The sequence below is a fragment of the Ambystoma mexicanum genome, chromosome 14 (assembly GCF_040938575.1).
Source record: "Ambystoma mexicanum isolate Mex_15411 chromosome 14, UKY_AmexF1_1, whole genome shotgun sequence".
In the NCBI taxonomy this organism is placed as follows: domain Eukaryota; kingdom Metazoa; phylum Chordata; class Amphibia; order Caudata; family Ambystomatidae; genus Ambystoma; species Ambystoma mexicanum.
This window is the reverse complement of record NC_090940.1, coordinates 377,318,106-377,330,292: the sequence shown is the minus strand read 5'-3', so window position 1 is coordinate 377,330,292 and position 12,187 is coordinate 377,318,106. Positions and strand designations below refer to the sequence as shown.

The following is a 12,187-nucleotide window of genomic DNA, read 5'->3' as shown; positions in this document are numbered from 1 at the left end:
TATTGCACCGAATTGGGCACGGCAAGTCTGGTACCCGACGCTGAGGCACCTATCCTGCCGACCCCCGATTTGTCTCAAGTCACATCAATATCTACTGACACAACAGAACCGCAAGGTCCTCCACCACGACCCGAGAAGCCTGTCTCTCAAAGCATGGTTCCTGAGCAGCGCAAACTGATGCACCTAAAGTTACCATCAGAATGCTGGGATATCATCAGGGCCGCTAGAGCCCCGTCCATGCAACTTACCTACACCAGGAAATGGACCAGGTTTTCCAAATGGTGCGAGACCTCTGTGATCGATCCCCTCTCGGCCTCGGTTGATGAGATTCTGCCCTACTTGTTGCACCTGGCTAAGTCAGGGCTCTCACTGTCCTCTATCAAGGTCCATCTGTCAGCCATAGCGGCCTACACAGTAACCGCGGAGACGCAAGCCTTACTTTCCTTACCAGCGGTTAAGATCTTCCTAAAAGGACTGATGCGTACTTATCCGCCTACACCTACACCAGTTCCAGACTGGAGTCTCAACACCGTCTTAACAGCCCTCATGCAACCTCCCTTCGAACCCATACACAGAAGCGATATGAAATTCTTGTCCTGGAAGACATCTTTCCTGATAGCCATCACTTCAGCCAGAAGGATCAGTGAGTTACAAGCTTTGTCTTCTGAACCCCCGTTTACTTTGTTCCAGAAGGACCGCGTCATCTTAAGGCCTCACCCGAAGTTCCTCCCCAAGGTACTTTCGGAGATGTTGTTCACTGAGCGCATTGTGTTACCAACCTTCTTCCAGAATCACGCTTCTGAAGCGGAAAGAACTTTACATTCTCTAGACGTTGCTAGAGTGTTGAAGTTTTACTTGCAAAGAACCAAGGAGTTCCGCTCCTCAAACCGGCTATTCATTTCTTTCTCTGGCCGTACCAAGGGTCAGCATATATCTAAACAAAGTCTGGCACGCTGGGTATCGTCCTGCATCACCCACTGCCATCAATTGAAAGGCGACCCTTTAACTGGACCGCCGTCTGCGCACTCCACCAGAGGAAGGGCGGCGTCAACAGCATTCCACGCAGGGGTGGCCTTGAAGGACATATGCAGAGCCGCCACGTGGAGCACTCTGCATACCTTCGCGAAACACTACTGCCTGACTGAAGACACCAACAAAGAAGCTGCAGTTGGGCAGGCAGTGCTCCGCCATCTTTTTGTATAAGGTAGGACCAGCCTCCTTTCCCACCTTTCCCGAAGTAGATAACCGTTGTGTTGCTGCATGGTAAAGGTTTGATCAGAAATATGTTTTTCTGTATTTATGCATATATGTATATAATGGTGGCATGTTTTAACTGCTTGGTATTCTATTCAAGCATCTGAATCTATGAAAGATCCAATGCTGGAGAAGTCTTAGTTACTTACCTGTAACTGTATTTCTCCAGCATTGGTATCTTTCATAGATTCACATGCGCCCGCCCGCCTCCCCTGAGAGGCTGCTCCTATGCTCGGCATCCATCATACTGTAATGTATACGGTTCAAAATCTGAAGATGGCTGCTGGGGGCGGAGCTTGGGCCCTGCCACCTCATTGGCTGGGGCCATAAAGGACCAAAGTGAGGTGGAGAGACTACACAATGAAATGGCTCATAGGCCATAATGGGCTATGTACATGCACTGCTAGGTAGCAATGTATATATATTTAAAAAAAATATATATTATTAAATTTATCACCGAGGATTCCCAGTCTGACGACGGGGAATATTCAAGCATGTGAATCTATGAAAGATACCAATGTTGGAGAAATACAGTTACAGGTAAGTAACTAAGACTTACTGTGAAATTGGATCTTCAGTGTTCTAAAGTGAGAAAACATTGTGTATTGTGTTAAATTGTATGTAAATTGTTTCATGATATCTTCAAAATAGGGTTGTGACCTTGTAATGGAACATGCTTGGTTTTCATTTACATATTGCCTTATTTTCTAGCTTACAGCTCGTGCAGCAGAAAGACAACTAAATGATATTAAAAAAGAAAATGCACACAACAGGCAAAAGTGAGTAATCTGGAATAGGCTGTTCAATATGAATTAACACTGTGCTATAGGCCATTCACCTTTGGCTGTAAATGTTCCAATCTCAAAACCAGTTGTTGATTGTTAAGAGTTGTATGTGTTCCTTCGAAGAAAATGTGAGAGCCCCTCTACTGAGAACAAAAATTGCTAAATAGCATCTTGTGTGGAAAGGTGCCCATTCAGCAGGGTCTACAATTACATGTTGGCCTAATATACTTTAGCAGAGGGAAAAATAACCATTTGCATATCAATCTTTTCCCACCCAGAAGTGCAGTCCAGCACCAAAATGCTGGTCAATTCTCTGAAGAAGAGTACCAGCACCAATCCTAAAGACATGTTTCTGCCTTGTTGGGTGTCATCAATGAGGTTAGGGCATCATGCTTATCTCTCTAGGCATAGAGAGCAAGGGGTCCACATCTGGATTACACTTAAAAACTTAGCGAGGAACCTCAAGTCATTCAAAACTGGCACAAATGTGAGCACCCAAGAACGAACATGATTAAATAGCCTCTTATGTGGCATGGTTCTGTAATTAAGCATGCAAGGATAAAACAAAGTGTAGATGTGACATTTGCTTCCTAAGACCTCTATAATAGTATTAATATTAGAATGGTTTGCTCACATGCTAAGAATGTCCATCAAAGTAAATGTTTAAACATCTCTTAACCAGACTTGTCTTTCAATTTATCCTGAATGTGATATTTGCAGGGTGAGCCCTATCCATAATTATTGTCTTTATTATTGGACATGTGTTAACTCCCCAAATGATTCTCTACTATTTAAAATGATAGTTATTAATCACAAATTTCTTTTCTTTTTTCAACTCAACATTTTATTAGCATTTTAAGAAATAACAAAGACATCCGACATTGCATGCATTCATATGGCATACGACAAATAGCACGCTCTTAGGGCAGTCTCATGTTAGGGGCTTGGGCCTGAGGAGGTGTGCAGGCTTCTAGAAGAATGGACCATCAGTTCGGTACTATATTATAGTCTCTCGGGTCATTCTAGCCAGCGGGTCATCGGGGGCCTTTGGGTGAGAGCAGGAAATTTTACTGCGTAGTCCATGAGTGGGGCCCAAGTGTTGCAAAAGGGGTTCAAGTTCCCTGATCGAAATGCTGTGATCTTTTCGGCCACTACAATGTCCCAGCACTTCGACCACCATAGTGGGATTGAGGGGCCCTCTTGGTTTTTGCAGAGCCTTGCTAGTGCAATTTTGGCTGCTGTGAAAAGGTGGGTACAGAGGTGGGCTGTGTGGCCTGTCAGAGGAAATTCTGCATCACCAGTATCCCCCAACAGTACGATCCCCGGATCCCAAGGAATTGCGAGGCCCGTGATCGGCTTTATGTGGTCGAGTACCCCTCGCCAGTAGTTCGCAGCTTGCGGGCAGGTCCATAGCAGATGAAATAATGTTCCCTCAGTCGTACAGCCTCTCCAGCAGCTCGATGGAATGTTTCGGTTGGATTTATGCAGCTGTACTGGGGTGATGTCGTTTCTATAACAAACCTTGTACCCGCCCCCTCCGCTGGTGACACATTTATGGATTCTCGTCCAGATCTTGTCCCAGGCTTCAATGTCTATTGTTCACCCCAGGTCTTTCTCCCAGTTGATCATGTATTTTTCTTTGGTAGTGGGGTCCGATTTGTCCAAGAGTCGATATATAGTGGAGATTTTTCCTCAATGGGGGTGGATGTTAATGTTAATTCCAGTGCTGTGAGGTGCCTGGAGCCCTTCTCCTTAACTATTCCCTGGAATAGCCAGTGCCAGATCTGAGAGTATCGGAACCTCTCCGCTTCTGAGATTTTGAATTTTTCCTTGCAGCATTCTAATGTGAGTGGATTACCCCCCTCTAGGAAATCTGAGGTCTTCTGGAGGCCCCCGTTTTGCCAGGCAGAAAGAAAAGCTTTGCGTGTTAAGACTGGTGAAAACTCAGGATTGTCCCATATTAGCGTGAGAGGTCCCAGAGTCCCTGTGCACTCCCATTTCCTAGCTGCTGCCTTCCAATTTGTTACTGTGTTGTGGGTTGCTGTAAGGGGACCTTATGTTGGCTGGGTCTTGAGCCTGTTTGTACAGAAGGTCGGCTAGAGGGGATTGGCAGCATGCTTCCTCTGTTTTGAGTATGGTGGGTCCGAATTTTGTGTCCATGCCAATGCATGGGATAGTTGTGCTGCTCGTCTATATCTGGACACGTCTGGGACTCCCAGTCCCCCTGAGTTTCGCCCCTGTGTCATGATTCACTTTGCTATTCAGGTTTTTTTCCCTCACCAGACGAATCTTAATATGGCTTTCTGACAGGCGGTTAGTTCATTCTCTGGGATGTGTGTCGGAAGTGTTAGACACTGGTAGATGAATCTGGGAATTGGGTTCATTTTTATCACTGCTATTCTACCGAGCCATGAGATCTCTTTTCTACCCCACTGGTTTATGTCCTTTTGCACAATTAAACAATTGTGGGAAGTTGCTTTGGTAGATCTGGGTATGGATTTTGGGGATGTGGACCCCCGGGTAACCAATTGTTTTGTCTGCCCATGGGATGGGGAGTGTGGGGGTGAGCTCTTCCTTCTGTTTCTTTGTAGGATTGATCGCTAGTACGGATGATTTATCATAGTTTACCCTGAATCCAGAGGCTCTTCCAAATGCGTCAAGGTCCTCCAGTAAGGGTACTAGGGATACGCCAGGGTTGGTTATAGTTAGTAGAAAGTCGTCGGCATATAATGCTGCTTTATATTCCGTGCCCCCTGCCGAGAGCCCCTGTATATCTGCGGTTTGTCGGACCCTTCTGGCAAACGGTTCCATGGATAACGCAAACACCATAGGAGATAACGGCTCCCCTGGCACATGCCTCTATTTATCGTTGTACTCTCCAATCTCATTCCATTCATCCGCAGCTGAGTGGTTGGGGATTGATAAAGTTGCGTCCAAATCCAATGTGTGTAAGTGTGTGTCTAATATATTCCCAATTCACGTGGTTGAACACCTTGTGAGCATTTAGGGAGATGACCAGTAGGTCTGCCCCAAATCCCCCCCCCACCCCCTCCTCCGGTTGGTGCATTTCTCCAGCATGGGGTCTGGCATGGATTCACATGCTCATGAATATTCCCAGTCGTCAGGCTGGGAATCCTCGGTATAGAAAAAATCAGTATCAGTTTCGTTTCTGATCTGTCTTTCTCAGTAGTAACCAATCACTGGTCTCTGGGTCATACTGCCCCCAGCCAATGACTGTCCTCTCCCTAAGCCCCGCCCCTGGAAGCCATCCTCAGATTTTTACCGCACGTTCAAGTGTTGGGAGTCCTCGTGCTTAGCTCTCGAGCTTTTGCTGCGTTTTCGCGCTTTTTTCAGGAGATTTTCTAATTTTTTCGGTTAAATAGAGCCTCAAGCTCCACCGTTTCTACATCCGACCAACGGGGATCCGTTTCGAAGTTTCTACACCCCTCAAGGGTGAAGATTTCGTCGAGTTACGCTTTTGGAGGATTCCAGAAGTTCCAAGGCCTACCCGGACATGGCCCAGAAGAAAGGGAGCTCGACGCCCGGGTAGCTGTTCAGGACCTGCCCTGGGTGCCAGCCTCAGAACGTTTTCAAGGAGGACGAGCATTCTTTATGCCTCTGTTAGGGAGAATTATCTGTTTAGGCTGAATTTCCTAACCTAGTGAGTCCCCCAGCAGCTTTGCTGGATTTTTGGGGTTTATTTTTTTCTCCTGCCAAGAGTGAGACTCTTTTACCCTCACTCTTGGACATGATTTGAGTGTGTTTCTTTGAATCTAGATGTGTTTAATGGGCTATGGGGTCTTTTACTCCATAGGGCTTCATGTGTTTTTGTGATGTGTGTTACACAGCACCCTCAGTGCAGTAACACAGGGGTGTCATAGTGACCCCCCAGTATAGACTCCATACCCTGGGACTGACTACTGTCTCCCAGGGCATGTAAAGTCACCATTGACTTTACTAGTCTTAAATTCTGAACAGAACCAGTACAAACCATCATATTGTGGACGTACTGGCTGGGGCAATTCAATTGCCCCAGGAACTGTTAGTCGAGGGGGCACGTCTCTGTCCCCCTGATCGAGTTTTGGCTGGTGGCAGTGGATACTACTTTTTATATTCAACCGCGAATATTTTCCTATGGGATTTCCCATTGTTTTAGGCTACTATCTTTATTTAATTATTTACGGTAGCCTCGAACATATCGCCGGTTTATTTAATTAATATTAATTCTTCGGTTGGTATTTTTTGCCAAAACTTGATTCTAAAATGGCGTTTGTGTTCTCTTCTGTGACTCCAACCCAAGTCGAGCCCTTTGTTCCACTTTTTGGCAGGCTTCTCCACAGAAGCCCTCCCAAGTGGTGCCACTCTGACTGGGGTACTTAGGAGGGGTGGAGGGGGATTTAGGCACTGTGGACTGAGTTGCCTAGGCAACTCAAGTCGCACTCCGTCCTGATTGGCCCAAGTGGTGAGCCGGCCAGCTCACCACTTAGCATGTTTGAGTGACAGCTAGGCTGAGTGAATGGGGGTTTTCTGCATAAAAGCAGGGCTTTGGGGACTGGAACTTCAGAAGTCGCCACAGGACCTAAGAATCCGACGAGGGAGAAGCTGAGCCGACCTGCCACGATGCCACCACCGGTGGAGCCCTGCTGGACCGTCTCACCACTTTTCCCAACGACAGAGGAGATCTCCCGCCGGAGAGTCTTCTTCCTTTGACTGGTGGGGATAACCAGTTTTGCCGTCTTTTCGCCTTCCCGATGTACCTCGTGGCCGCCTTGCCTGTGCCAAGCACCCCGGCAACCGGGATACCACGTTTTACCACGACCGCGAAACAAAGGTACCACCTTTAACCGGAAAACTCTGCGGCTGGTTTCTTCCCTGGCAGTGCAACGACCTTCATCTTTCCTCCCAGTTGAGATTTTCTCTTCCCCTGGACGACGACGCGACTTGCACCCACTGCCAGGAACAACTGCCACCGCTGGAGGATCCTTCCCACTTAAGGTACCGTGTCCCGCCTGGCTTCCCTTGCCACCGACTGTACGGGGTAGATTTAGCCCCCGGCTTTCGAACCTGGGTTGGCCTGCGACACCCTGGCTAAACTTTCCTGAGCCTCTCTAAACTCTTTTTGAACTCTCTGCAAGACTTTCTAAGCCTAGTGTAACTGTGTGATCTTGGGCGCGTTTGTGCTCTGCTCTCTCTAAGAGTAGGCCCAGCCTTTGGACTTTGGCTCACCAGTGACTTTTTGCTCTTATGCCTTGCTAACAGTGTTCCTGAATCTTAGAGTGGTGTACCTTTCCATATTCTGTCTTTTTCCCTCCCTTTCTCACAAACTTATTGGAGTGCCATCTAGTTAAGCGCTCACCTCTGTATGAAAATAAGTGGTGTTTTACTGAGACTTATCTGATAAGGAAAAAGGGGTGTATATATTACAATAGTAACTGTGTTTAGAATATTTTACAAGAGTGCTGGAGTGTTTCAAACAGTGTGTTTTTAAATAAATAATTATATACTTTGATACCAAAGTTCTGGTCAGTGTTTGCTTGTATTGGTGTGTCTGAGTGCCTATTGTGTATACTTTGCATACTGCCTAACTCTTCTTGAGAGAAGTCTGACTGCTCAGCCACAGCTACCAGATAAATCTGGGTGGTACAGACTGCTACCAAGTGGGTTTACTGCCAACACCTGTAGTCCTAATTCTTTGGCAGTGTTCCCTAAGGGAACTCCACAGGTTTCTGCCTAACAGCCTCTGCTGTCTCCATGAGGACAAGACGCACAAGGAAAAGGACTGCGCATTTTGTGGGAACATGTCGGAGCGGACCATGAAGGATCGCCACCTCCGTCCCCCCAACTGGCTGGAAGGTAAGAGCCCGCCAGGCGAGAAGAAGAAAAAGAAGTCCGAGCGGTCTTCTAAGTCCTGTGAGGGTGCCCCGGCGAAGGGGGTCCAACAAAAGGCTAAGCACCGCGAGTCCGCGGGCACCGGGAGCGCCGAACGGTCGGGCTCCTTGGCTGCCAAGCAGGGCGCATCCTCCCCGGCGCCATCAACCACGAGCCACCGCTCTGGCTCGGGTAAGAGGAAGTCCGAGAACCCGGCAAAGCTTCTGGAGAGGCCCCAGTCGATCTTGAAGATTCCGGCAGAGGGGGAGCGAGGCTCGGACCCTACCCCCAAGGTGAAGGCCCCAGGCGTACAGAAGGTGACGTTGGCCTTAATTCACCCTTCTAGGACCTCGATTGAGGATGTCGCCACGGCCCTGGCTCAGCCTGTGGAGGCACCCTCAGGTACCAGAGTCTCCCTGCCACCGCGGAGAGAGTCTTTCAGGCCCATCGAGAAGACCCCCACAAAGTCCTCGTTGGAAAGGATGGGGGAGGGGCTGGTGGCCCTCGTGGATACGGACACGACCTCTGAAGAGGAGCTCATCCAAGTCGTGGAGGAGGTCCAACCCATCGGGAGGGATCCCGACGAGGGCGACGATGAGAGCGACGGTGTAGCAGACAAGGCTCCTCAAGAGCCCTCGCTCCTGTCGTTTCCGGCGCCGCAGGACACCGCGACAGCCATTTTGTCAGCCATCCAGTCCTTATGCTCAGAGATAAGGACTAGGTTGTACCTGAGCCAGACCCGACGGGGGAACCGGAGCCAGGACCTTCAGAGAGCCCACCACTTAAGAGGAGGACGACGCATCCTAGGCCTCCTCTCCCGCCTCTGCGGCCTTCTCTGCCTTCCCCCCGGTCCACTACCCACGGGGATGATACAGGCATGGACACGACTACGACGGGTACGGATGACGACTGAGGCGACGACGGGACATGTCCCCCGTCGCCCCCTGCCCGGGCGTACCCTCCCGACGAGATTGGATCCTTCGATGCTATGATTTCCAGGGCATCCAAGCTCTTTCAGCTCTGCCCCGAAGAAAAGAAGAAGGAAGGGTTCCTTTACCAACGGCGCAAGGCTAAAAGGAAGACTGTCCTCGCCGTACCGCTTCTTGATGACATCTGGGATGAGGGGCTTGCCCTCCTCAAGAACCCTGCCACGGCTCCTGCGAAGAGGGACCAGTATGAGAAGAAGTACCGGGTCCCCAACGCTGCCCCCTTGTGCCTTAGGGCGCAACCTACCCCGGATTTGTCCGTTTCGGCGGCGGCCAAGAAGAAAGCGGGGGGGGCATCGGCCTCGACTTCAACCTCCCCGCCGGACGGCGAGGGTAGGAAGCTGGATGCGATGGGACGACAGGTCATCTCATCTGCAGCGACGACCATCAAGGCGGCCAACGCCCTGGCCATCGTAGCCCGCTACGACAGGGAGTTGTGGTTCAAGATCGCCCCTCTGTTGGACTTCCTTCCGGACGCCAAGAGGGCTGAGGCCCTGGAAATCTTACAGGAAGGTGAGATTGCCTCAGACCACGCCATTACGGTGGCTACGGACATCGCCGACACCGGTTTCCGTCAGTTGGGCAACGGTGTTTGCCTGAGACGATGAGGATGGCTCAAGGCGACGGATTTCCGCCAGGACGTACAGACCAAGGTTTTAGACATGCCTTTCGATGGGAACAACCTTTTTGGCAAGGCGGTTGATGGAGTCCCTTCAGGCGATCAAGACGGACACGGCCCGTGCACTCGGTGTGCTCCAACAGCGACGGCCCTCCTTTCGGAGCTCCGGAGGCAGACAGGGTGCCTCCAAGGGAGCCGGCAGCAGCTCCTCTACGTACCGTCAAGCGGCAAGATCTTCGTCGCAGGAGGCCTACAGGGGACGCGGCAAGTCAGGTGGATCCCGCCATCGTCGCCAAGGTGGTCAAGGAGGCAAAGCGGCCTCCAAGCAATATTGAACCGACCGTCGGGTCGGGCCCCCGCTGAAGCAACCCTGTGGGAGGCCGGCTGACGAAGTTCGTCGGCGTGTGGGAGTCCATCTCCACCTACCGTTGGGTGCTGGACGCCCTGGCCCTGGGGCACGCCCTCGAGTTCCAGAAGAGGTGCCCCCGCATTCCTCCCGTGGCCAGGAAGGAAAATCACATCCCTCAACTGCTGTTGGAAGTAAGGGCGATGCTCAGGAAAGGTGCCATCGAGCTCGTCCCGAAGAGGCTTCGGGGCTCCGGAGTTTACTCCAGATACTTCCTCGTAAAGAAGACGACAGGAGGATGGCGTCCGATCCTGGACCTGCGACGACTAAACAAATACATCAAGGCACAGAAGTTCCAGATGGTCACCCTCCAGCACGTGCTGGGACAGCTGGAGGAGGGCGATTTTCCTGTCGTCTTTGGACTTGGAGGATACATACTTCCACATCCCTATTTTAAAGAGACACCGAAGGTTCCTCAGGTTCGTGGTCAAGGGGCAGCGCTACCAGTTCAAGGCCCTCCCATTCGGATTAAAATCGGCGCCCAGGGTGTTCACCAAGTGCCTAGCACCGGTGGGGGCGCGTCTGCACCTGCAGGGGATCCACGTCTACCACTTCCTGGACACTGGCTCATACGGGCAAGGACAAGGGAGCTCACCATGGAACACGCTGCGAAGACCGCCCAGCTGCTCACGGACCTGGGTTTCTCCATCAACTTTCCAAAATCCCACCTGGTCCCGTCGCAAGTCGCCCTGTTTCTGGGAGCACAGCTCGACACAGTGGCGCGGCGGCCCTCACCGTCAGAGGAAAGGATAAGGACCATCCTAGGAAAGGTGCAACGTCTGCTGGCCACGGACGTGGCCAGAGTGAGGTCTATCAAGTCCCTCCTCGGAATGATGTCCTGCTGCATTTATCTGGTGCGCCACTGCAGACTTCGGATGCGGCCCTTGCAAGAATTCCTCGACGCCCACTGGATCCAGAAGACGGGCTGCTTCGAGGACAGGATCCCGCTCGACGAAGCGCTCCGTCAGGCGATACGATGGTGGGGTGTCCGCTCTCATCTGACGGCGGGAACAGGTTTCCTAGCCCCGGCCCACCAGGTGACGGTGACGACGGATGCCTCCCTGGAAGGTTGGGGAGCACACACCGGGGGTCTCCACGCAAGAGGCCTTTGGCTCCCGGAGGAGAAGACTCTCCACATCAACATCTTGGAGCTCCGTGCAGTGTGCTGGGCCCTCAGGTCCTTCCTTCCGTCCCTCAAGGGCAAGGTGGTGAGGATCTTCACCGACAACACCACCACAATGTTTTACATTCGGAAGCAGGGCGGAACCAGATCCCCTGCCCTATCCAAAGAAGCCCAGGATCTGTGGCATTGAGCAGTCGCCCAAGGGATGTTTCTGGTACCCTTTCATCTGGCAGGGATAAAAAACACCATCGCCGACTCACTCAGCAGAGAGCTGCGCTCGTGCCACGAGTGGGAACTGCACCAGGATCAAGTGGACCGACTCTTCCGACGATGGGGCAAACCCCAGATCGATCTCTTCGCTACGGCGGCGAGCTCCAAGTGCCGGAGGTTCGCCAGCAGGTTTCCCCAACCGAGGAGCATGGGCGATGCTTTCTCGTTCCCCTGGGACGGCCTGTTCCTTTATGCATTCCCGCCGTTGCCATTTCTACTCCGGCTCGTCAACCAGCTCAAGAGGTCCCGGTGCAGGATGATCCTCGTCGCACCGGCGTGGCCGAGGCATATCTGGTTCCCGGACCTTCTGGACTTGTCAGCGTCCACACCAGTGAAGCTGCCGACGGACGTGGATCTACTCTCCAGAGAAGGAGGCGCCATTCTCCATCACGAACCAGAGTCGCTGAACTTGCAGGCCTGGCTCCTGCAGCACTAGAGTTTGGAGGATACGACATCCCGGCCGACTGCAGAGAGGTTCTCGCGAATGCCAGGGCATCCTCAACTCTCAAGTGCTACGGACACAAATGGAAGAGGTTCTCTGTCTGGTGCCGTGCACAGAAGATTAACCCTCTGAGGGTTACGGCCCCTCAAGTATTGCCGTACCTATTGTCCTTGGCCAAGGCTGACCTATCTCATGCTTCCATCAAGGTACATCTGGCTGCCGTCGCACGTTACACCAGAACTACGGGACGGGCGTCCTTGTGGTCTCATCGACTGGTGAAGGAATTTATGAAAGGACTGTTCCGATCATTCCCGCCGGTGAAGGCCCCTGCCCCGGCGTGGGAGCTCAACGTGGTGCTGACTAGGCTCATGGGGGCCCCATTCGAGCCTATGCATTAAGTGCCGTTGAGGTTTCTGCCGTGGAAGACCGCATTC

The 12,187-nt window shown here is 51.5% G+C and overlaps 1 protein-coding gene across 2 annotated transcripts in view; it reads left to right on the top strand.

Moving 5' to 3' along the window:
- MIA2 (MIA SH3 domain ER export factor 2) overlaps nt 1–12,187 on the top strand; it is a 2,742,135-nt gene that overhangs the window by 2,093,205 nt on the left and 636,743 nt on the right. For both annotated transcript variants that reach the window (XM_069637493.1, XM_069637494.1), the window contains one exon: nt 1,966–2,033. In XM_069637493.1, coding sequence (XP_069493594.1) covers nt 1,966–2,033 — 68 coding nt within the window. The remainder of the gene's footprint in view (nt 1–1,965; nt 2,034–12,187) is intronic.